Raw genomic sequence first — 26,341 nt, forward strand, 5'->3', positions numbered from 1 at the left:
TGAGTGTAACATCGGAATGAACTTATATCTTGAAAATATATATTATATATATGTATATATGAAAAATATATCAAAAATCCATGTGGGTACTCAAATGAAAGCTCTTGATGAGTGTAACATCGGGATGAGTTTATATATATCTTTAAAAACTTCAATAGGGAAAAAAGTACAGTGCAATTTCACAAAAGTCATTATTTAATAAAGCAAAATTTTATTTATTTATAGTTCACAAGTTACAGCAGTCATATAGTGACTGCAAGGTTGCTAGTAAATAAAAAATGCTGTAGTGAGACTGATAAAAATTTAAAATTAGAGAAAAATGTCTCAATAATTTTTATAGTAAAAATTCATTTATATTAATGATAAATTTAATTCAGCGTGTAGCTTATATGCATCAGTAGATTTTTAAAAAGCATCGGTTGGCGCTTGAGGTGTGCAAAATTAACGACAAAACCCGAAGATTGATGAGTTTGAGTTTCCAGAAATGAAAAAAAGCAAAATTGAGATGTCCTTTGAAAAACGTGTGACAAAATAATTTCTGTGAGGAAACTATAATTCAGATTTATAGTACAAGCTGTCGGCGTATGGCTAATAGCATCCACGGCATATATTTAAGATATGTGGCCGTGTACCAGGTGTGAAAAACGACGAGCCCAGAACTAATAGAACCACAAATCAATGTACACGATAGACGATCATTACTTTATCCGAACAACATACAATGTGTTTACCACATCGGATATCGCCGGCTCATCATACGGGGAATCATCCACTATTTTATATTGCCTGTTGCAGTCTACAGTCTACAGGCTACATTGTACAAATATATCAGACATGCGGATATATAAACACGTATATGTTATATGTTATATTGTGTACACATAAATACACAGTGGGGATGGGGATGTTGATCCCCTTACGCCCGATCGGACGTTCTCAGTGCGTGTAAAATGATTTAGTGATTCACATGCTTGGCTCTGATCTATAATGTTACAATGTAATGCCAAGGAAAACGCGTATATTGTAACGACTTGATCAGATACCCCTGTATTTTGGGTGGTGTGGAGTAAAGAAGAGAAATAAAAGGAAAACTGGTAAACGAGCAGTCTTTATTGTCTGATCAACAATCCGTATGTTATAATAATATTTGTCTCATTAGTTTTTATTTTTGTTTTATAAATTTGATTCTAAAATAATTTTTTTTAAAGAATTTTGATACATTTTTAATCAAATAAATTTTAGGAAAAATAAATTATTGATAAAAAAAACTTAAGAACGCTTAAATTAAAAATTTTAAAAAGTAGAAAATAATTTTTTATGATTTTTTATAAGTTTAAAATAAGAAAATTAAAAAAAAAATTCATTCAATTGTAAAAAAAATTTTTTTTTTTTATTTAGAACTTTAATTTTTGAGTATAAATAAAAATCAAAAATATAAAACAATATTTACAATTAATAAAAATTTTAATTTAAAGGATAAAATTATTTTTACTCATAAAATTTTGATAAAAAAATTTAAGAACGCTTTAATTAAAAACTTTAAAAAGTAGAAAATAATTTTTTATGATTTTTAATAAGTTTAAAATAAGAAAATTAAAAAAAAAAAATTATTACATTGTAAAAAAAATTTTTTTCTTATTTAAAACTTTAATTTTTGAGTATAAATAAAAACCAAAAATATAAAACAATATTTACAATTAATAAAAATTTTAATTTAAAGGATAAAATTATTTTTATTCATAAAACTTTGATACAATTTTTTAAAAATAAATTAAAGATTTTTTTTCCCACAAAAATAATTATTTAAAATTATCAGAAGCATGCTGTGCAAAAAATATGGTTGTAAATTATTAATCCGACTATTTGAGAGTAACAAACAGACCCACTAGTGAAAACGACAATAACTTACATGTAAAAAAAGTTATTTAGATATATTTTAAAAAATTTCTCCCGAAAAATTCAAGAGCCGGAGATTCGGTGGGTACGAAAAAATTCCTGCTGACATTGCGTGTAGTGCAGTACATGGAATAATACACAATACTGGATGGACCCAGCACTGTGGGCGATCGAGTTTAAAATGGATTTTCCCAAACACCGAGACTAAGTCTGTGGATGTCCAGGTTTTTGGCTGTAGCTGGTTAGCCTGAACCAAATAAAGTCTCTGGTATCTGGTCGTGTTGAGTTTAGAGTCCCGATTTTCTACGAGTCTACGATTTGGAGTCTGTATAAAGATATTCATCCAAAAGGAGACCAGTACGTGGAAAAAAAAAGCAGAAGACTTATTTGGTCGAAAGAAGAAGGTACCATTCGAAAAGGAAGTTTGTAAAAGTTTTAACTGACTGACACGCGTGACGATTCGATAATGCTGCGTCGTAAAACACTAATGCCTGATCATGAGAATAACTTCTCGCTTCGTAAAAGTTACATTGTTCGAGTATTGTATGCGTTTTGACTGCGTGGCTAATTTTTTGTTGACGGCGTGCGCGTTTCCGTCAGTCAGTTCCTCACTTTTTCACCACACAAAGGACATTCATGTATGTATTTATTGATTATTGTTGGGTACAACTCAATTCAGTATTTTATTTTGCTTTAGCTCCACTTTTTAATAAACAATAAATACATAAATAAATTTTTTTATAAATTAAAAATTAATTTAAAAAATTAAATGTAATTTTTAATTAAAGCATAAAATAAACTAAGATTTTTATAGTTAAAAATTTTCCACACAATTATTTTAAAAAAAGGAAAAATATTTACGCGGCAAAAGTCCGATGGCTTAAAAAAAATGTTAAATAAAGAAAAGAAGCGTGTATAAAACGCAGATCCGCCTTCTTCGGGTCGACCATACATATACGTCGCAACTAACCAAAGCCCGGTGTGCGTCGCATGTTTTTCAATATTTAGCCATCATGACTTTTCGTCGGGACCAAATCTCCGCGTCGAATTGAAAACTAGATAATTCAATTAGGGGATACCAGCTGCCGGCTGGTTGATGCCGTTTTTCGTTCTGTCAGGATACCGAATTCACCGGCGAATGACTTTATAAGAAAAATAACGAGCAGGTAGAGATGTCTCTGCAATTATAGTACCTGATATATTTATTTATACTCCAAAAATTCTATATGCCAATTTTAATTTCTCAATTTTTGAAAAAATGTCCAATTTTTAGGTCTAATTTATTTTTAAAAATTGTATCTAAAAAGTTTTTTAAATTTTATTTATAAATACATTTTTTTTAATTATCATTTTTATTTAATTACGGTCATATACAGGTATACAGATGTCTCTGCAATTATAGTACCTGATATATTTATTTATACTCCAAAAATTCTACATGCCAATTTTAATTTCTCGATTTTTGGAAAAATATTATCCAATTTTTAAGTCTAATTTATTTTTAAAAAATCCATCTAAAAAATTTTTTAAATTTAATTTATGAATACATTTTTTTGATTATTATTTTTATTTAATTACGGTCATATACAGGTAGAGATCACTCTGCATTTATAGTACTTGATATATTTATTTATCCTCCAAAAATTCTACATAACAATCTTAGTTTCTCAATTTTTTGAAAAATATTATTCAATATTTAGATTTAATTAATTTTTAAAAATCTATCTAAAAATTTTTTCAAATTTAATTTATAAATACATTTTTTTGATTATTATTTTTATTAAATTACAGTCATACAGGTAAAAATGCCTTTTACATTTATAATAGTACCTGATATATTTATTTATACTCCAAAAATTCTACATGCTAATTTTAATTTCTTGATTTTTGGAAAAATATCCAATTTTTAGGTCTAATTTATTTTTAAAAAATCAATTTAAAAATTTTTTCAAATTTAATTTATAAATAAATTTTTTTGAGTATTATTTTTATTTAATTACGGTCGTTACTATACGGCGTAACCAGACTATTGAAGTGCAACGCTCAATCCAGCCTCTTAGGCACACTATTGTTTCCTATGGGCTCAAATGCATTAATCTCATTTGTGTTTTGTGTTGCTCTATGCTGTATTATGTTTTATACAGTGTCAGGCATGGTTCAACCCGCGGGACACGATAATGTCGGACAAAAGCTGCGAAACACGCCCAGTCGCAGGAGCCAATTGCAATCCAGTGTGCGGTTCTTACAAACTCTGCTTTGGGTATATTATGCACACATAATAAATAATAATGTATTTCTTCTGGTACAGCAACAGTTGATTGTTAATAGTTATGTACTCCGACATATCGGGGTGCTACAAAAGAGTGTACACAAGTTAAAAGAGCGAAAACTTACAAAGTATCGTCGTCGGGGGAATATCTTCAAGATGTTTAACTCTCTCGAGACTTGGCTAATGAATCTCTCAAATTTTAACAATGCATTTATATTCATATTCATTTTCACAAATAGTTATTTCGTTGATGATGTTGTCGTTTTTTTTATACAAATTTGTCATGTTTGTCGGTACTTTTTTTCTCACCATCCACTTACTCGCATCATCGTGATGTCAGCAGTTACTCAAAACTTCTCAAAAGTACTATTTTTCAAATTTTCAATCCTTTATTCAAACTTTTTATGAATACTTTTTCAATATGTGTTAAAGATACTTAATTATATAAATTTCAATTTCAATAGAATTTTTTTAAAACATAAAAATTGGTAAAATAATTAAATTAATTCAAAAATGTAATTTTTGAATAAAAAAAAATTTATTCAATACTAAGAAATATTTTTTAAACTCTAAATTTTTTGCTTGATGTAAAATAAATACATTTTTTTTGGACAATAATTTTTCTTTTGAATCAAATTAATTTTTTTAAATGTAAATTTATGTTTTACTTATTTTAAAATAGAAAAATAATTACATGCACTAGTAATATGATTAAAACAAAATTATATAAATAAAAAATAAGAAATTTGAAGAGTTAGAATATTTTGAATCAAAAAAAATTTTATTAATACTTAAAAAAAATCTTGTTTCAAAATTTTTTACTTGATTTAAAATAAATACATTTTTTTTGGACAATAATTTTTTTTTTTTTAACCAAATTAATTTTTTTGAATGTAAATTTATGTTTTACTTATTTTAAAATAGAATAATAATTACATACATTAATAATATAATTAAAACAAAATTATATAAATGAAAAATAAGAAATTTGAAGAGTTAGAGAATTTTGAATCAAGTAAAATATTTTTTTTTTATCAAAGTAAATTTTTTATCAACTTAGAATAAAATTATCTCTATAAAATGATCTTAAAAAATTTTAATTGAATAAAAAGCCATAAATTATCCCGAAGTTTTTATTATTTTTTTGAGAATTTGGTGATGAAGCCGTCACAATCTTTCTCCAGATCTTGGCATAAAAAATGTGTCCACCATGCTTATATACACAAAAGCGATGTGATGATGAGCGTCGAAAGGATATCTGTGTGTCGAAGAATAAATTTCACCCACACACAAAGAAGCGAGTGTGTGTGTTCGCGTCGAGGGAACGATTATGCACGCAATAAATAGATTATCGGCGAGGTCCACCCCCGGAGTGAGTGACGAATCACTTGAAATTTGGCATGGCTTATGTTGCCGCTCGGATCTCGAGATCCACAGTAGTGTGTAGGCAATAGCTTCACATATACATAATCATAATAATAATGCAAGATTAATACATATATACAGAAAGTAGTAAGTTGGAAAAAGACGTCTTAGTCGGGACCTTTTTCTTCATGCTCATCATGGCAAATCGGCGAAATTAACGGCATCTGGCCCAACACAGAGCCCAGGCCCCCGACGACGTCCAAAACGTCTTTTACACCAACACACACCATTATAAATAAAATCAAAATAATAATAAGAATATATTATATGAACATTGAACACATAATATAACATTATTCGAAAACATCATCACACTTACCTAAACTGTACCAAATTTACAGCAAGACGTCAATGTGCCGGCTTATAAAATGTGCCGTCAAAGCGTATCAGGGCGGAGCACAAACACAACAGCAAAATATGCTTTTTTTTTTCCTTCAATTTCAAAAAGAACTAAGACCGTTCCTTATATTTGTGTTGGATTTAAAAAGTTTTCCTGCTTCTCTAAATTTACAAAATATTTGTCGGCATCTCCTGGAAAAACATGTTGACTCAATTTCTGTCTTAGCGTGTCCACATATGGACCCATAACATGTATTATTATATTATTCCCCACCACTGTCGCCAGATCAAACTATTTTTCTCTCAATAGAGATGTCAAACTCGGCTTCAATATTTTTTTATATTATTGTTGTCTTTATTTATAGCGACAACAAGAAGGTTGAGAGAAAATTTTGACTTTGTGTCTAGTACTTACAATAAAGACCGCGTATTTCGTCAGCTGTTAAAATAAGTGTCGATACGCCGTACACCTTTTGTGTTCCTTCAATTCAATTCAAATATATTTAGTTTTATTTGCCTATGGATTATGGATGGGTTTCAATGAAAGTTTTATGAATAATAAATAATAAATCTTCGCTGTGAGAAAGTTTAAAAGAAGTCTTCAATCCTTTTTAGTTTGAATTTTGATTTTTAATCTGACCTTTTTATTAGATATTAGACGGACAGAGTTTGATTTTTTCAACTTTAAAGGTCACGGAGAATAATAACTTGAAATTGATTCATTTTTACTTTGTTTGCTTATTTTTATCGATAATTAAATCGGTAGCTTTCGCTTCCCGGGGATTTTTCTTTACAAAATTCAAATTATACTTTCTTTCAAAATTTTATTATTTTAAATGAATTTTTGAAGGATTTTTTTATTTAAAATTTAGTATTTTATTTTTATACAATTTGAAAACACAATATTGGGTCTAACTGAATAATAATCTCAGATTTGGGCAGCCGTCCTGCTGTAGAAATTTGAATTACAAATTGACCACATTTTTATGTTCAAAAACTTGTTTTCTGGCATAAACTAGGATAATAATAATGTTTATTAAAAGCAAAAGGTAGTAGTTTAAACCAAATCTCGTACCTCAGAGGAAATAAAATCTCAAAAGCCATAAAAGTGTCCTTAAAGTCTCTTCAGGTCACGTTTAACACAACTATATTTATTTTCAAACATAAATAAAATTTTTATAAAATTCTCTCACAAAAAACAATTTTTTTTATTTAAAAAAAATTTTTATTTATAATTTAATTAAATAAAATTATTTTATTTTTAAGGAAAATCTTTTTTTTTCTGTAATTTTTTTGATTCGATTCGGGTAATATTCTACAGAACATTTTAATCTTGACAAATTAATTTAAAAAAGTCGTACCCATAAAAATTTCTTACAAAGAAATTTAAGTATAAAAATTTCCATCTACCGATAAAAATATCAATCTATAAAACGAGGCATGAAAATTGTGAATAAAACGTAAACTTGACTTCCAGCCGTGATGGCTCTATAATTGTTTTACGAGCATCATAAACTTGCTGAAGAATTCAAAACATTCTGTACATTTATACGGACCAGTTGGTAAAAATCTAACTAAATTCATTGAAAAAGTTTAAAATGTAACCTGTATAAATGTTTGGTGACAATAGAACGGTCTAGAGTCACTTTTTTTCCGAGAAAGATCATGAATTTTCGCGCAGGCCATTAAAGAAAACATTCTTTGGTACGAGATGGAGGATAATCTAAACATCCAAAAAATAGAGAGTAATAATGGAATTTAAAAAAGTGAGGTGGTTTTTTTAAATTACCAACATAACAGATGCTCATCCCAAAAGTGCATGGTCTGAGACAGATTACAATCATTTGTACAAGGAACATAACAACTAAACGTGCTCTTCTTCGTATTTTTAAAGTTCTAAATCACGAAGAATATGAAGATGCCCAGGAAGAAGAGGCTGAGGAAGAGATGGCGTAAGAATAGGGTTCTCAGTGGGGGTTTTTTTTAAAATGCGTAACATTGCCACTTAATGCTCGCTATCCGTGCATTGTTTGGCAAATAGTGTCAGGTTGCCCAGTTGGATAGTTGGATTCACTTCTACCTTTCTTTTCTCTATCTCTCTATCTATCTCTTATGTTTCTAACTGCATTCCTTTTATTTGGCTAGAATGAATTCCTTATTTTAAAATATTGGAAAACAACAAACTTCTTTATGAGAAATAACGTGACCACGCGTTTTGGAATTAATGTTAAGTTTTTTTCTTTTTTAATAAATTTTAGAAGAAAGATTCTAATTGCGCGCCTCATAGCGCGAAGCGCGTGAGGTTGTGCTTTATACTCGACTCGTCAAGGTCAAGCAATTTTGTGATCTTTAAATGCCTCTATCATAACCATATTACACTTATGCAATGATATAAGTAGATGTACACCGAAAAAACACTTAAATTAAACCATTTTTTACTTTCTCAAATCATTTCATGTTGCTATTTTGAAAAAAAAAACGTTTTGAAAAAAATTTTACGTGGACGTCCGGATGTCACCCCATTTTGGATGTACCAACGATTACTCCCGAACAAATTGATATTTCAAGACCGGACCTTTTTTATTAGTTTAAGAATTCAATGAACTGGGTCCGTATTTCATATCAGTGGCCTAGTTTACGTATTTTTTTTAAATTGAATTTTTATTAAAATTCACTACGATACAACCGTACAAAGCCAAATGAACTTTTCTTATTTGTCACGTGAAAACTCTGGCGCCACTTGATCAAGCTAGATTTTTTTAGACTGCGTGCGCATATGACAAAAAAAGGGCACCGATATTTAAAAAAAAAATAAAAAATACTCTGTAAGAAATTACTTAATTATAATTTTTTTTTTTTTAATCAATTACACAATTAATTTTTTTCTTAAGAAATGAATGAGCGTTATGAGGCGTGCACTTTTGGATTTTCCAAACTTTTTTTTTCATTTTTTTTAAGGCTTTTTTTTATTTTTTTCTTTAATTTATTTTTAGTTAAATAAATTCTCAAAAAATATCGTTATTATTATTAATTTTGGAGTTTTTAATAATAAAAAAAAATGGATAATTATTTCAAAATGGAGTCAAACCTATTTTTGGCCATATCTAAGTGAAAAATTAACATTTTTTAATTTTTTTTTATTCTGCTTGTTTTTACGGCGGATTTATGTCTTCAAAATTATTTTTATTTTTAAAATTCGTTAAAATTATGGTAATCAATTTTTTTTTAATTATTTATTTTTTTATGTATTTTTCAAAAAAAAATATTGAAATTTTCAAAAAAAAATTTCCTTTAAAAAAATAACAATTAAAATTGTAGACCCCACTTGTAAATAATTACCAAAAATAGAATAAATTTCATTCGAAAAAATTATAAAAATAAATTTCAGTCGTGTGGCAATGTCATATAAAAATTTACGAGTATAATTATTGAACAAAACAGCGCACGAGAATGAAAACAAGCGCATTACATTGTAAAAATATTATCTGTCATAAAGTAATAACTAGGTTTAACGTCCTCTAACAATGACTAACGTCAACAAATAATAACCGAGAATAATAGAAGCGTAAAGTACTATCATCACACGAAGGCAAAAGATAATTAAACGTGAAAAGTTGGTACAAGTCAGACGAATTTTCCGTAAGAAATCATTGAACTTACACATAACTCGTAAACAAAATTTCGTTTAAATAGAAAATCGTTACTGATTTACAGCTGGACCAAATTGAGTACAAGCAAGGACAGTTAAAGCTACTCATCACTCATTATATCCCACAAACGTTAACCTTCTCGCAATAATTTGTCGAGGCCATTCTCGATCCTGTATCCTCTTGGGTATTACTAATACCTTTGACTTAACTTGTACAACCACTTATATTACTAACATCTACAGTTCTTCTGCACCACTATTTGTCAAGTCGTGTTGGCGACACCCGCTGGCACGCGAGGACACAATGTACACTTTTGACTTTTGTAAATAATAACAGATATATATTTTACGGTTATTTTTTCGAATTACGTCTTTTCTCTCCACATTTTACCCTTGAGGTCAATTTTATCACTATTCTTCGAGAAAGAGTTGCAAGGGCGTAAAATGAAAACACGCGCTTTTTTTCATATATTAACATTTATATTTTATTTACTCTCTTTAAAGTGGAACTAATTTTATATATTGTACGTTAAATATTCCTCAAGCTCAGAATTAAGATTGTTATCTTCTTTCCGTGAAAATATTTATTAAAATCAAGAAATAAAATATTTTATTAGACTATAAAAAATAAAACCTTTTGTAAGGTACCAATTAAGGTTAAAAAATCCTTTCGTATTTCTCTATTTAGAATTAATATCATAGAAATACATATACATAAAAAGTAGTTTTGTTGAAAATAGTTATTTTAAAAACTGTGTTTACGACATTAGAAATCACCAAGATTTATAGCTGATTTTTCTTCTCAACTGGATGTTTTTTATTTTTTAGAGTATCTCTCTATCTACACGCGTTTTACGATTGTTATTTTATATTTTTATTCTGTTTCTTTCGGTCAATATTTAAAAATGAAACTTTTCACTAGGTCACATTATACGATTTTTATTTTTTCCAACAAAAAATAGGATCAAAAATTTAAAAAAATCTCCAGGTGTTTTTTAACTTGTATTTTTATTACAGCCATACAAATTTTGTGGTTGATTTTTTATTATCAATCGTAAAACTTTCGAAACAGGATATATTTCTTAAAAAATGACTAAGTTACACACAGAAAAAAAGTTTCACTTGAGCCAAGTAAATATTTTTCTTCCTAATTATTTTCTTGAGTCCTAAATTTTTTTTGACACAAGAAATTTCACTTATTCCAACAAAATTAATTCTCTTGCTTTAAGAAATACGTATCTTGATCCAAGAAAATTTATTTAAGTCAAGAAAATCTTGTTGTTTTGAGAAAGTTCAGCCTCTTGCTCCAAAAAATTTAGTTCTTGATAGAAGTTAATTTTCTTGTCTTGAGAAAATTTCTCTCTTGCTCCAAAAAATTAAATATAAAGATAGAAGTAAATTTTCATTAATATTTTTATTGATTAACATGTGAAATGGAAGAATCAAATAATATTTCATCATTTTTTTTCATTAAGTATGTATAATTGCACGTTAAAATAATATAAAATGGGTATCAAATATTCAAGAGAAAAATTTTCTCAAGCTGAGAAAATTTTTTTCTCAGCTCAAGTAGGTGGCGCTGCTTCTCCCTTTCTTAGAAGAAAGATTTCTTAGTATTTAAGAAGATTTCTTTGTATCATTTTTTAAACATCATTTCTTAGTATTTAAAAAATATTTCTTAGTATTTAAGAAATATTTCTTAGTATTTAAGAAATATTTCTTAAATACTAAGAAATACTATAAATACTAAGAAATACTATAAATACTAAGAAATACTATAAATGCTAAGAAATACTATAAATACAAAGAAATATTTCCTAAATATTGAGAAATATTTTTTAAATACTAAGAAATGATTTCTTAAATGCTAAGAAATCCTTCTAACAGTGCTTCAGGCACCCGAACATTTTCTTGAGCCAAAAATTTTGTTCTCCAGTCAATAAATTTTTATTTCTGTGAAATAAAAAGACAAAAAAAGAACAATTTCTACGCATTGCGCTCGTGTCTTAAACAATAGACCGCGATATTGTGAAAATATTGATTATAATTCGACGACAATGAAGACAATGCCGTAACATCCGCTGTCGTAGCACTTGAAGCAGCATCCTCGACGGCACTTCTTCTTCCTCGGTATTCTGTCCATACTGTATATAATAGTAGCACACTACTCGAAGCCCACCCCAACAATATGCAGCCAAAGTCGCTTCCTAAGACAATGCGCTTTCCATTTTTTACCCAACACCTCGTCTTTTTTTTTACAACAATAGACCGAAAATCAACAACTAAATACGTGACTCGACAAAATTTACAAATTTAGTCTGGATTTTTTATTTTAATAATAAATATTTAATTCGCCAGAAGACTATCAACATGTCACCGAATGTTGAATAATCAAGCTGACATATGTTATATGTTACAGTCTACTTGTGGAACCAAACTGGGGTCGCGTGTCAAAGGTGTGCGTCAGTTATACATTGCTAAGTACAAAACAGATACTATCTTGCGCAATTAGGTAAACTAAATACCTCCACACTTTAGGTAATTGTTTCTTTTAACTCGTAGATTTATCTTTCCGAGTGGAAATTAAAAAAACTAATTTTTAATGACGGAATACGGGATACGGATATAAAAAAAAACCAAAAGATGGGTAATTGTTTACTGTATAATGACTCATACATCTGTCGTTGGATAGATATGTTTTTTTTTCTTCATGAAATAAAATTCAGAGCTGGAGATCTATGCGTGATCGACACGTGAAGCCTTCTATATATGTTTTACCATCTAATCGCGATTGTAACGAGTTTGAGATTATACTTGGTGGAGGGTCTGATGACACACGTGCCGGTCTATAATCTACTTGACAGGTGCGATTAAAAAGTTAGTATGATACTCGTGATAAAAACTAACTTTTTTATAATTAACAATTAGACCGAAAGTTTGTTCTGTCTTTTAATAGAAGAAAAAAAATAATTAAAATTAATATTTTAATTAGAAAAAGAAAATTATTAATTCCAACAGGTTATGGGCCTCAAATTAAAATTAAATAAAATTTACTAGTTTTTTTTCTTGTAAAATATAATATATGTAGTTGTTTATAATAATTTATTAGTGAGAGGAAAAAATAACTATAATTAATATTGCAGTAGAAAAAAAAATTATTTCAACAGGTTATGGGCCCGAAAAAATTTCACAAATTTTTTTTAAGTAAAATATTGAGTAATATATGTAATTGGGTATGCAATTGTTTATTACAAATGATAAGAGTTGAAGTGTGATATGATGAGGATGTACTATCCAGCGAAATGGTGGTACTTGAGCAGTATAGGTAAATGGATAGAGTTAAGTACTTGACAAGTGCACGTCTAGTTGGCACAGCGATGCACATCATGGTCACGTTTTACCAACGACTGTCAGTTGCTGTGACATGCCCCGGGTGTGTCAGCAAATTCAATCGCTGGAGGTAGATACATGGACATTATTATTGTGTAGACGGATAAAGAGGCTACATTGAATATTCTACATACAACTATTGTACATTGTGTATTATATATTATGTATTAAACTCGAGTACCCTGCAGTTGGAGCCCACATGGCCTGAGGACTCGAGTATCTATCGGCTTATTGCCGGTCACGAAGCAAACTCACCACCTATCATTGCGATCTCTTGAGACTGAAAAATATTTAAATTCTACTACTCTATCACGTATACAAAAACAATTATAATAATAATAATAACTATCATTTTATTGATAAAATAGTTTATTAATTTATTCGTACCGATTTATCATTATCTATACTATTAAGAGAATAAGCAAAATTTTGTGGCCAGTGTATTTAGATGATAAAATGGGTTTTTATGGTCAAATTTGGTATAATTGGAAAAGTCTTGACCTAGAGTTGTGGCTTTTCATAGTTTTATATCATTCTCACCAATAGTCAATTTATAATGATAAGTATTTAGGCTGCATTTGAAAATGCTCTATCTCTAGATACATAATTAAGAAATGACCTTGTATCTTGTGAAAAATTGACATTTTTAAAGATATAAGCTCATCCTGGTGTTGTACTCATCGAGACCTTTCATTTGAGTACCCACATCAATTTTTCATATATTTTATATATTCACAGATTCGGTAAAATCTGGCGCCAAGTTCCGTTCAAATCCGTTGTAAACGGAGCGCCAGACTACCGACTATGTTTACTGTAAGCAGAACGGTTTTTTGAGGCTGCGAAATTTTATTTAATTCTACGGTACTTTTTTTACCCAATTTGTTTATCATAACAGTAATTCATAATTTATTTCACCGTATTAATTAATTATATCCACTAATAACAATTTATTTACTTGAAATTATTAAATTTTATTAGCACATACTATAGCTCGCTCACAAATTTCGATCCTGACTTTTTTTTTATGGAGAAAGGTCAGCGCCACAGACTAGATAAAATAAAAATGTGTAGTAATCCTCCTATAGATAAGCCTACAGTTAAAAAAAGTAATTCACAGCTTACATTTACGGCCGCCAGGGTGCACTGGAATTACATCTACATAAACTGTAGCTTCAAGGGGATAGTTTGCAGTAAAAAATGCAGTCAACACGAGATTTAAGTTGGTACCAATTGTAAATTTTCATTATAATTACAAAAAATATTAAAATCCGAACAAAAACAGTTTCACTGTAAAAAAAGTCGCGCCAAGTCCACGTTCATAAGACTATTAGGAAAAAAAAATTTTTTTTTTTCTTTACAAAAAGATACAAAACAAAAAAATTAAAAAATCCAAGTAACCGATATGATTGTTTATGATTTTCGGAAATTAAAAAAAATTTTATTGTAAATTTAAAAATTAAAAAAAAAATTTTAGAACGTACTTGGTGTGCATCATTGTGTATTTCAATTTTTTTAAAGTCCTAGTAAATAGATTTTACGAATTTCATTAAAAGTAAAATATTTTGCAACCACGCATACTAAATACGTTCTAAAATTTTTTTTTTAATTTTTAAATTTACAATAAAATTTTTTTTAATTTCCGAAATTCATAAACAATCATATCGGTTACTTGGATTTTTTAATTTTTTTGTTTTGTATCTTTTTGTAAAGAAAAAAAAAAATTTTTTTTTCCTAATAGTCTTATGAACGTGGACTTGGCGCGACTTTTTTTACAGTGAAACTGTTTTTGTTCGGATTTATGTATATGTATATATGAAAAATATATCAAAAATGCATGTGGGTACTCAAATGAAAGCTCTTAGTGAGTGTAACATCGAGATGAGCTTATATCTTTAAAAAAGTCAATAATTAAGAAATGACCTTGTATTTTGTCAACTATTAACATTTTTAAAGATATATAAGCTCATTCCGATGTTACACTCATCGAAACCTTTTATTTAAGTACCCACATCAATTTTTCATATATTTATATATATGTATATACGAAAAATATATCAAAAATGCATGTGAGTACTCAAATGAAAGCTCTTGATGAGTGTAACATCGAGATGAGCTTATGTCTTAAAAAATGTCAATAATTAAAAAAGTACAGTATAATTTAACATAATTAAGAAATGACCTTGTATCTTGTGAACAATTGACATTTTTAAAAATATAAGCTCATTCCGATGTTACACTCATCAAGACCTTTCATTTGAATACCCACATCAATTTTTCATATATTTTATATATTTATATATATATATATATATATATATATATATATATATATATATATATATATATATGTATATATGAAAAATATATCAAAAATGCATGTGGGTACTCAAATAAAAGCTCCTGATGAGTGTAACATCGGGATGAGCTTATATCTTTAAAAAAGTCAATAGTAAAGAAAGTACAGTGCAATTTAACAAAATTCATTATTTAATAAAGCAAAATTTGATTTATTTATAGTTCACAAGTCACGGAAGTCACAAAACGACCCCCAAGGTATTCCGAGGCTTAATTATTGATAAATTGATGATGTGAAATAATATGAGCTTCCTGGGAAAAAATCAAATCGTAAGATTAAATAAACGAAAAAAACAAACTGGATTAACGTCTTTGAGATTGAGCACAAAGTTTAGGGTGTTCATCAGTACAGGGGTCCAGGTTGAATTTAGCTTGATGATTCATCCAAGTGAACGAGCCGCCACAACGGCCAACCTTCTCTCCGCCCAACGTCAAAAACAAAACGCCTCCGGATCGCGAAATGCCTCTCAATCGAATTTATGCGACTATACATTTAAGAGAACTACGTATGTGCGCTTCTGGTCTAGATCGCACGAATGGGTGAGTACACCACTTACCACTTGGGTGCACGTAATCGTCGACCCCGTTGTTTGTGGTCACTCTTCAGCGCAACGACAAAGACATTTGCTTGCCCTGGCATCAATATCGAAGCTACCCGTCTATTGTGCACCGGGGGTTTATTTCTTTTTTGGTTTGGAAAACCCAGGACTCCTTTGTTCTTACTCTCTGACCCCACTGGCTCCAACATTTTTTTATTTACCATCAACCATCATTATTGCACATTCGGGTAAAAATCATTCATTCCACTAGTTTTTTATCCATCTTTCTTTCTTCTTAATACTACTTAATACTTTACAGGGGGCTTCACTGATAATAGACCGGCTGTTTTTACTTTTTGTGACTTCAAAGTCCTTCAAATAATCAAATATTTGTTTATTTAAATAAAACCTCGCCTTTGAATTAAAATGAAAAAAAAAAAAAATAAAATAAAATCTTTTATTCGTAAAATTATCTTTGAATTTTTAATCAAAATCAATTACAAGTAAACACATTTTATAATTAAAGAAAAAAAAAAAGTATAAAAATAAATTATCTTATCACTTGATTACTCAGTATCATTTTTCGTACCACATATATATTTTAAAATGATTATTACCAGTCATATTTATGTATATTTACAATAAAATTTTTTTATGATCTAATTATGATCTTTCGGTGGATTAATTAGAGAAAAAAAAATGTCTATCACAATAAAATTGAACTTAGATTAAATAGTAGTTTCGTCTAAGTGTACATTGATACGTTATGTAAATAGAGATAAACAAAAATAGTTGTAAATATTTACTGTCTTAATTCAAACATGGCAACATGTGATATCTGGATCCGTAATATTATTAATATTTATGGTTTGTTATTAATAATTATCTTGATTATTTATTATTTTGTTAGTTCAAAGTGGTGTAAATTAACTAGTTATATTTATCGGTCACATTTGCTGGGATTTGAAGCGGAGTGTGCTGAAGTTGCGGTCCCGTATAAAAGGCGTTTATTTGAGTCATTGAATGATTTAGAGTCTTATGATAAATTTTTACGGTTTAATAATTGTATTAGGGTACTTGAAATTGGAGTTAAAACTGGTAATTATTCATATTTATTATTATTAAAATCGTCAAATTTTCCTATTATTAATGACATTAATAATAACTAGCAACGTTGCAGTCACTATATGACTTCCGTGACAAACTATGAATAATTAAAATTTTGCTGCATTAAATAATGACTTTTGTTAAATTGCACTACACTTTCTTAAATATTGACGTTTTGAAAGATATAAGCTCATCTTGATGCTACACTCATCAAAAGCTTTCATTTGAGTACCCACATGCATTTTTGATATATTTTGCATATATACATATATATAAATATATGAAATATATGAAAAATTGATGTGGATACTCAAATGAAAGTTCTTGATGAGTGTAACATCGGGATGAGCTTATATCTTTAAAAAAGTCAATGTTTCGCCAGATAGAAGGTCATTTCTTAATTACGTTAAATTGCACTGTACTTTCTTAAATATTGACGTTTTTAAAGATATAAGCTCATCCGGATGTTACACTCATCAAGAGCTTTCATTTGAGTACCTACATGCATTTTTAATATATTTTTCATATATACATATATATATATAATATATATAAATATATAAAATATATGAAAAATTGATGTGGGTATTCTAATAAAAGGTCTTGATGAGTGTAACATTGGGATGAGCTTATATCTTTAAAAATGTCAATAGTTGACGAGATACGACGTCATTTCTTAATTATTGATATTTTTAAAAATATAATATAAGCTCATCTTGATGTTACACTCATCCAGAGCTTTCATTTGAGTACCCACATGCATTTTTGATATATTTTTCATATATACATATATAAAATATATATAAATATGTAAAATATATGAAAAATTGATGTGAGTATTCAAATGAAAGGTCTCGATGAGTGTAACATCGGGATGAGCTTATATCTTAAAAAATGTCAATATTTCACAAGATACAAGGTCTTTTCTTAATTATTACACAAATTCAAGTCAAGACCTTTGCAATGACACTAAATTTCACTAAAAAAAAAAACCGATTTTATCATATGACTATCCTAGAAACAAAATTTTTCTGATTCTCTTAATATTAATAGTTTTTAAGAATTTATTATTATTATTATTTATTTTTTTCAAAGGTCAAAATATTCAATTTTATCCAAATGGTACCCATTTGATAGGCGTCGATTGGAATTACAAACTAAAAGAATATTTAACAGAAAGTGACCACGCCTGGCAGTTTTCTCACATTGAAATAGAAAAATTAATAATTGGCGACGGTAGTTATCTCAAAGATATTCCTAATAATTACATAGATGCTGTTGTTACAACTAGATCTCTCTGTTCTGTATCATCAGTGGCCGAAGTTCTCAAGGAAATTTGTCGAGTTCTTGCACCGGTAAAAAAAAATACTTTATTTTACTGATAAAATAATTATTTTTTAGAAAATATGATTAGAAATGTAATTAAGACTGTTATCTAATACTTGTTTGAGGTAATGTTTTAAAAATATCTTCAATATACGGATAAATATAATGAAATATAAAGTAAACGTAATAAAATACAATCATTTAAAAATGAAACTTTTTCTAAAATTAAATTCGAGATTTATGATTGATAATACCTCTAACAAATTAAATACTTCTAACAAATTTAATTTTTTCTAATTATATTTCAGGGTGGTGTCTATTTATTTTTAGAACACATACCAGATACAAAAGATGCATTAACTCGTTGGCTACAAAGTTTTTTAACAAAAACAAAAATTTGGCCTTCACTTTTTGGAGACTGCCGATTGGATTCAAATCCGCTTAAATTTATTCAATCCGCTAATTTCAAGTCCTTAGAATGTGAAAAAATAAAATTACGTGGATACGTGTCTCAGCCTTATCGATTAAATTTAACCTGCTATCATATTATGGGCACAGCTAGAAAATAATTTTATAAATAGTTACAATTATCCAACCACTTAAAAAAAATTTTTTTTCTATCAACAATTTTTTAATAATTAATTTTTTAAAAATAAAATAAAGTCTTACTTGCAAAAAATACATTTATTGCAAAGACATATTTATAATTAATTTTTACAAAATTTATAATGAAAATACTATTTTAATATTGATATATCGTCGTCAACGACTGTAGAAGATAATACTTAATGAGTAATAATAATAATAATCGTCGAAATAAATTATAAATATAAAAAAATATTTATTTTTAAAAAATTTTATTAACGACCTAGATAAACAAAATATATCCAAAATTAATTAATAAAATTAATAATGTACATTAAAAATACTCAACTTTTTCAATCATTAGAGTCATCAGAATCACTGACAAATCTGCTAGAAAATACTTTTATATTCGCTAAACTACACCCCGAACTAGAAAAAGTTATTTTTTTATTTGAGCTTATTTTTCCATTTTCAATACTTGAATTATTATTATTATTATAATTAGCTATTTTATCAAAGTTCCTATTGGGAGATTTATTTGAAATAAAGAAACTGTCATCAGAGCTGTCACTGTCGTATACAAGTATTTTTTCTAGTTTCGTAGCAGAGAAAGAAACGCGTTTCTTATTACTACTACTATTAACATTACTCTTAATTATTTTAACCACCGGAGTCTTAAAATTTGATTGTAAATCAGTCCCAGTACTTTGTACTTCTTTTAATTTTAATTTACAATTAATTTCTTCCAATTTTTTACCCTTTGAACTATCTAAACCTTTATTCCTACCAGAATTTTTACAACCTAATTTAATACTCTTTAATTCAGAATTACCATCCCCGCCGGCTTCTAATTTTCCTTCAATAATTTTTATTTTTTTCGGCGGACTCACTAAAGGTTCATCAGAAGAATCAAATTCAGCAATTTTACTCAAACGTTTTTTGCCAAACTTTTGAACCAAAGATTTACCAAATTTATTTTTCTTCCTCGTCTTCTTCAAATCCTTTTCTTCTTCTTCTCCATTCAATATTTTCCCCTTAAATTCTGCTTTATCCGCCTCCAAACTCAAATTATTATCATCAAGTCCATTAAAGTCCCCAATTTTCTTTAAACTTCTCCCCGACTCTTTAATTTTATCCCCCGCAAAACTAAATCTTCCTTTTTTCTTCTCCAACAATTCCAACCTCTTGCTCCTAACCTTTGGAGACTTTTCCTTTTTAATCCCACCCAATTTTTTAACATTCAAATCATCTTGACTAATCAGCTGTTCGTCCTCCGAATCGCTGACAATTTTCAGCACCGCCATCGGCGTGGCCACCAAAGAAGACAACCTTACTCTCGACTCTCCCGCCAAATCACTGACAAGACTGTCATAATTTTTAGAACCATCCAATTTAGAAACACTCATCCTCGCCTGTGATTTATTCTTGCTCAAAATTTTCAAAAAATCGTCTTCTTCGTCAGAAGAAAACGATATAAGTCGCTCCTTTAAATTCTTATCCGTTGTTTTTACATCCGAGCTCTGGATCACTTTTCCAAGCTCTAAATCATCATCTTCATCATCAGTATCATTGATCCTCGTGCTGATACTATTCCCAGCTCCAACTAAACTCGGCTCAGTTAAAGACTTATCACTCAAAGAACCCAAACACCTCTGAACAAATTTCTTAGACTTTTTTACCGATTCAATCCCCGATTTCTGTGATTTATCATCTTCAGACTCGTGCTGACTTACTTCAGTCCCAGTCTCAGTATCCGTATTTACATCCTTGCCATTTAGAGCACACTCATACATAAGTATTGTGCTTCCATCACTCTCCAGCGAGTCTTCCAGATTCTGAATTTCATTTTTTACATTTTTAGACCTATTTTGTAAATAATTATCAGGCAGCGGTTCTAAATTAATAGTCAATTTTTTACACACTTTAAGTAAATCAAAAGCCTCATTATTTTTTTTCTCATTTAATTCTTTGCTTTTAACTTCCTCCAAAGTCTCTTTAGCTTCTTTTTCCATTCCCTCTGTTCCCTCCAAAATTTTTTCCTTACTCTTATCAAGCTTCTCTTCCTCAGAAAAAACTTCACCATAATTAATCAATTCCGTCGGCCGGACACTTTGCCTAATTTTCTTCGCCTTAATTAATTTTTTCTTCTTCTTCTTCTTCGCACTCTTATCCTCCTCCTCTTTCTTCCCAGAATTTAATTTATCCTCCTCCTGAGAATTATTTTCTACACTATTATCAGGACCAGGAGTAGCAATAGTCTCCTCAGCTTCAGAGCTTTTATTAACTTTAGAATACCGGCTCATCCTGCGGGCCCAACTAGCCCTCTTAATTTTCTTAACTTTACTCTTTTTATTAAAAGGCGTCGCGAAAATAGGATGCAATTTTCCGAACATTTTATTAGACTCTGTTTCATAATTTATTTTATTACTACTCTCAAAATAATCACTGTCATTAAAATTACTGTGCACGCTTATCGGAGTAGTGGGTACGATAGTTACCGGAGAGTTGCGCTGGGTGTACAATTTTTTCCTCGATGTTTTACGGCCGTTATTAACAGTAAAGTCAATCTTATTGTTGTTATTATTATTCCAATTTATCTTCAATGATTTAAGGGAATTTTCATTGTCGTATTCTTTGGAAATATTCGAAGACTCAATGACCTTAGCTTTGGTAGGATCATCGTGCGTTGGAAGAACGTCTGCTATTTTAGGACTGCATTGTGCAATTGGATTATTATTTAATCTCGGTTTTAAATTATTAGTATCCTTGTCTTTAAAAATTGTATTGCTATTTTGATTATTATCATTAATATTATTACTATTATTTACATCTAAATTTTTTGGAGTCTCTATTAAACGAATTTCTTTTACTGGAGAAGGTTTATTAATTCTAAGAGCCTTAATATTTTTATTCGGACTGTGATGCTTTTTGGGGGAACTATTTTTTAAAGGACTCGAATTTTTATCACAAGCAATTCCATTAACTAAGTCTGGCACTTCGGAATTAACGTTAACATTAATATCATTTAAATCGAGAGATTTCGCGCCTTCAACAATGGCAATTGTCTCAGCCTTGGCTGTAACATTTGTGTTGGAGAGAATATAAGCAGCAGTGTCCACAGAACTGAATACTGAATTACTGGGACGCTTCGCTTCAGCCTCCATAGAGTTGACTGTTTTTATCTTACCCACTGCAGGCTCGGGGTTGTCTTCACCTAGCAGCTCTCTGAACTCCTCCGGCTCCTCGGTCATCAGAATCGGAGGACGGCCGGTGTCGATCCAATACTGGATTAAATTGGGAGTTTTACGGAGAGGAGCTCGATTTTTCTCAAAATACTGCTCCTCGTCTTCCTCCTCTTCTTCTTCGTCATCGTCCTCGTCGTCGGAGTCTTCGGACTCTTCTACGTCGGAGTCGAGCTGCCGCAATTTAAAGTCACTCTCTTCGACTGAATTCTCCTCGGCTTTTCTATTTTCTTCCTCTTCGTCATAGTCTGTGTGTAAATCTATCTCCAGGTCTTCTTCTAACTGGAATTAAATGAAATTAGTTGGTTTATTTAAGAAGAAATTTATGGCATTAAAGTTAATTATTACTTGACTATTTTTTTAATAAAAATATTTGTTCTAAAAAATTGTTTTTAAAAAATTGCATTTTTTGTTTTTTAATGTTAATTTTTTTAAATAATTTATTTGTAATAAAAATTATTATTGGCTAAATTAATTTACTTAAAAAATGACATTAAAGTTAGTCACTTGACTATTTTTTAATTTTTTTTTTAATAAAAAAATTTGTTCTGAAAAATTATTTTTAAAAAATTGCATTTTTTATTTTTTAATGTCAATTTTTTTTCATAATTTATTTGTTACAAAAATTATTATGTGCTAAATTAATTTACATAAAAAATGACATTAGAGTTAGCAGTCACTTGACTATTTTTTAATTTTTTTTTAAATAAAAAAATTTGTTCTGAAAAATTATTTTTAAAAAATTGCATTTTTTATTTTTTAATGTCAATTTTTTTACTCATTTTTTTTTTTTCATAATTTATTTGTAACAAAAATTATTATATGCTAAATAAATTTTCATAAAAAAATGACATTAAAATTAACAATCAGAGCATTTTTTTTATTTTATTTACTAAAAAAATTCATTTTTAAAAATTGCATTTAAAATTTTTAAAAAATTTCTAAATGTCAATTGTTATTCTAATGTTTTTTTCTATAATTTATTCGTTATAAAAATTAAAAAAATTATAAATTATTTGCTAAATAAATTTTAATAAAATAAAATAAATACTTCTTTGTCATATCTCTTGAAAAATTCCTCCCATTGATCTTCACGCATCCGGATCAGACCGGCTGGAAGTTGATAATCTACTGTGGCATTTTTACAATTAATCCTGTAATAATAATTAAATAAATAAATACAATATTAATAAAAAAAAAAAAAAAAAAACAAGTTATTAAATACTGAAAAATTACTCAAATAATTTATTAAAATTATTCAAGTTACAAAATTGATATTTATTGTTGTATGATAAATTGTAAAAATAACCTGTCAATATTATTGACATTCTAAACTAAGCACAAACTCACCCGAGTGTTGATTAAAAAAATAAAACTCCATTATTTAATTAACTATGAATATTTTGTTCATAAGTAATAAAATTAAAGTTTTTAAAATATAAATAAAATAAATAAATAAATACCTTTCAAGTCCTTGGGAGTAGGATTGACTTAAAACTTCATTTTTATTACTATTACTCACAGAGAGTTCAGCGTCATCCATCCCATTAAATTTATTATTGTCTTACTTATCTGGTAAGAATCATTATCAATAAATTTTAATTAATTTATTTAGATATTTGTATTTATAAACACAAACTCGGTGTATTTTGGTTAGAATCGGCTAATATTTACGTTTTATTTTTATTTTGCTTTTACACCGATGAATATTTTCAGTAGATTGTTTCAATAGTTTCAGGTTAGTTTTATAAAAAAAAACAAGACTGTAACGCCTCTTGCGGCGAAAATTAGTACTAAACTTTTGCGCGGCAGTCAGCGACATTTCTAACAAGCGGAAACTTATTAAAGCGCTCTTGTCATCAAGCGGTAAGTTAAAAAATTATCTTATCAAGCTTTTTGCTTTCAGAAAAATAATTTTTACAACTTAAGTTATAAACAAATGAATAAAAACAAAACTTACTGCGCTAACAATCAATGATTCTCATTGTTGTTATCAATTTATAACAATAAGTTACATAATCTGAACTATTGAATAATTACTGTCACTTTCCGCTCCTGCCGCAACGTGCTACTCGAGATTTTACAAACCTCACTAATATAATTCTACTATATATCACGCATATATTTATATATGCGTATATACATATATATTTATAAGGCTGACAAGTTTTTGAGTGTCTCTTGTTTTAAGACTGTCCAGTAATCAGGAAGCTTTCGGGTAGTCATTAAAAATTCAGGATAGAATTAATATTGAATTTATTTATTCATCATCATAAAATTAGGCTAAAATAATTCAACAAAATGGTAAGTTCAATAATATTATTTGCTTTTGTGGTCCTTTTCTGTTTCTTTACAAAAACTTCCAAGTTCTTAACCTCAAATATTTTCATTTATTTTTTATAATTAATTTACAAAATATTTATTCAATTTTAACAATTTTTTTGACAAATAAATTATGGGAAAAAAATTTTTATAGAAATTAGAAATTCAATTTTTTTAAAATAAGTTTTTAGAACAAATTTGTTTGTTAAAAAAAATTATCAAGTGACTGATAAATTTTTGTCATTTATTTTTTATCACAATTAATTTAGAAAATATTTATTAAATTTTAACAATTTTTTTAAAAAGTAAATTAAAAAAAAAGTTTATGTAGAAATTAAAAATACAATTTTTGAAAAATTATTTTTTCAAACAAATTTGTTTGTTAAAAAAAAAAATATCAAGTGATTGCTAACTTTAATGTCATTTATTTATAATAATAAAGTTAGCCGACATTTTTGATTCTTTTATTTTGCTTGATTTGTTAAATTATAACTGAAAAAATATTTTTAAAAAATTGCACTTATAGTTTTTTAAGTTTTTAACAAATAAAAAAATTTTTTTTTATTTTTTTGTAATAATTTTTTAATAAAAAAAATTATAAAAATTTTTAGGTGACGGCTAACTTTATTTTCATTATTTATTTTGTATCAAAATCAATTTAGAAGATATTTTTTATATTTTAAGAATTTTTGTGAAAAATTATGGCAAAAAAAAAATAAATGACATTAAAGTTAGCAGTCACTTAAAAATTATTAAATTTTATTTAACAAATTTGTTCTGAAAAAGTATTTTTTAAAAATTGCATTTTTTATTTTTTTAAATTTCTACAAGTCTAAATTTTTTTTTCTCATTTTTTTGCGATAATTTATTTGTTACAAAAATTTTAAAAATTACCAAATATCTGCTAAATTAATTTTCTTAAAAAAAGAAATTTTTTAAAACGAATTTGTTAAAAAAAAAATGTAAATTAATTTAGCGTATATTTAATAATTTTGTAACAAATAAATTATGGCACAAAAAATTGACATGTATAAATTTGAAAAAATAAAAAATGCAATTTCTTAAAACAATTTTTTTGTTAACTAAAATTGAAAAATTGTTTAGTGACTGCTAACTTTAATGTCATTAAAAAATTATCAAATGAACTGCTAACTAATCATTAATTTTTTAGGATGTTTTCTTGATGATCAGAAGGAAAAAAACAACTATTTTTACTGATGCGAAAGACAATACAACTGTCTTGGAGCTTAAAAAAATGATTGAAGGTAAATTTTATATAAAAATAATTTTTTAAATCATGAAAAAATAAATTGCTACAGCATTAAAAATTAATTATTTTATTTTAGGAATCTTAAAAATTCCTCCAACGCATCAGCAGCTTTTCAACAAAGAAAACACTGAGATGGTTGATGGAAAATCACTGTCCGATTACGGACTAAATTCAAACTCGGCAAAAGCGCAAAGCCCTGCATTAGTTGGACTTGCATTACTTCAAGAGAATGGTTCATTTGAAAAACTAGAAATAACTCCGTACTCTCAACCACCTGATCTTCCTGATGTTATGAAGTCGCAAGAAGCAAATGGACAAGAGCAGGCATCTTGAAACTTTTCTACTACCAACCAAACTATCAGTGATCAATGTCTTACTTGTAATCGCTACAGTAATTACAAGCAATGATGCAAGCAAGTAATGATCATTTGATCAACATTACTTTATTTCCTGATGTTAAATTAAACAGTTTTGTGTCTCTCAAATTAATATATTTTGAGTTTATATTTCCAATTTAGTTAAATTATACTTAAAGTATCTTTATTTTATTAATATCTCAAATACAGTAATTTAATTTGCAAAGCGTAAATGTACTTTTTTTATTTTCACGTCACCGATTATTTATAT

The 26,341-nt window shown here is 28.0% G+C and overlaps 3 protein-coding genes and 1 long non-coding RNA gene across 6 annotated transcripts in view; 3 read left to right on the forward strand and 1 right to left on the reverse strand.

Moving 5' to 3' along the window:
- LOC123274368 overlaps positions 1–16,275 on the forward strand; it is a 169,729-nt gene extending 153,454 nt beyond the window's left edge. Inside the window, exons 5-6 of one of the 2 annotated variants that reach the window (XR_006511501.1) lie at positions 15,486–16,110; positions 16,182–16,275. This is a non-coding gene — a long non-coding RNA (uncharacterized LOC123274368). Of the gene's footprint in view, positions 1–15,485 lie in introns of both variants that reach the window. The other variant, XR_006511500.1, reaches the window with a different exon arrangement.
- A 228-nt stretch (positions 16,276–16,503) lies between these two features.
- Positions 16,504–19,179, forward strand: LOC123274323 (methyltransferase-like protein 7B). The gene is made up of 3 exons (XM_044741915.1): positions 16,504–16,960; positions 18,065–18,324; positions 18,604–19,179. Exons 1-3 carry the CDS (start codon positions 16,684–16,686, stop codon positions 18,862–18,864), a joined length of 798 nt encoding a protein of 265 aa, XP_044597850.1. The 5' UTR covers positions 16,504–16,683; the 3' UTR covers positions 18,865–19,179.
- Positions 19,162–23,886, reverse strand: LOC123274273 (general transcriptional corepressor trfA-like). 2 transcript variants are annotated; one of them, XM_044741843.1, is made up of 4 exons: positions 23,586–23,886; positions 23,174–23,276; positions 20,003–22,404; positions 19,162–19,663 (listed from the first exon to the last, which is right to left on the reverse strand). In XM_044741843.1, exons 1-4 carry the CDS (start codon positions 23,663–23,665, stop codon positions 19,234–19,236), a joined length of 3,015 nt encoding a protein of 1,004 aa, XP_044597778.1. In that variant the 5' UTR covers positions 23,666–23,886; the 3' UTR covers positions 19,162–19,233. The 2 variants fall into 2 exon arrangements, with proteins under 2 accessions (XP_044597778.1, XP_044597775.1); XM_044741840.1 differs by having other exon boundaries at positions 19,162–22,404; positions 23,586–23,881.
- A 205-nt stretch (positions 23,887–24,091) lies between these two features.
- LOC123274343 (elongin-B) lies at positions 24,092–26,303 on the forward strand. The gene is made up of 3 exons (XM_044741944.1): positions 24,092–24,426; positions 25,616–25,709; positions 25,791–26,303. The coding sequence occupies exons 1-3, from the start codon at positions 24,424–24,426 to the stop codon at positions 26,045–26,047; spliced, it is 354 nt and encodes a 117-aa protein (XP_044597879.1). The 5' UTR covers positions 24,092–24,423; the 3' UTR covers positions 26,048–26,303.
- Positions 26,304–26,341: the final 38 nt, after the last annotated feature.

This window comes from Cotesia glomerata, linkage group LG1 (genome assembly GCF_020080835.1).
Source record: "Cotesia glomerata isolate CgM1 linkage group LG1, MPM_Cglom_v2.3, whole genome shotgun sequence".
NCBI classification, from domain to species: Eukaryota; Metazoa; Arthropoda; class Insecta; order Hymenoptera; family Braconidae; genus Cotesia; species Cotesia glomerata.

Coding starts and splice junctions, on each gene's coding strand:
- LOC123274323 (XM_044741915.1), top strand. CDS start 16,684: ATGGCAACATGTGATATCTGGATCCGTAATATTATTAATATTTATGGT. Junction 16,961..18,064: donor TGAAATTGGAGTTAAAACTG/GTAATTATTCAT, acceptor TTTTTTTCAAAG/GTCAAAATATTCAATTTTAT. Junction 18,325..18,603: donor TTTGTCGAGTTCTTGCACCG/GTAAAAAAAAAT, acceptor ATTATATTTCAG/GGTGGTGTCTATTTATTTTT.
- LOC123274343 (XM_044741944.1), top strand. Junction 25,710..25,790: donor GCTTAAAAAAATGATTGAAG/GTAAATTTTATA, acceptor ATTTTATTTTAG/GAATCTTAAAAATTCCTCCA.
- LOC123274273 (XM_044741840.1), bottom strand. CDS start 23,665: ATGGATGACGCTGAACTCTCTGTGAGTAATAGTAATAAAAATGAAGTT. Junction 23,277..23,585: donor TACTCCCAAGGACTTGAAAG/GTATTTATTTAT, acceptor TTATTATTACAG/GATTAATTGTAAAAATGCCA. Junction 22,405..23,173: donor TCAAGAGATATGACAAAGAA/GTATTTATTTTA, acceptor ATTTAATTCCAG/TTAGAAGAAGACCTGGAGAT.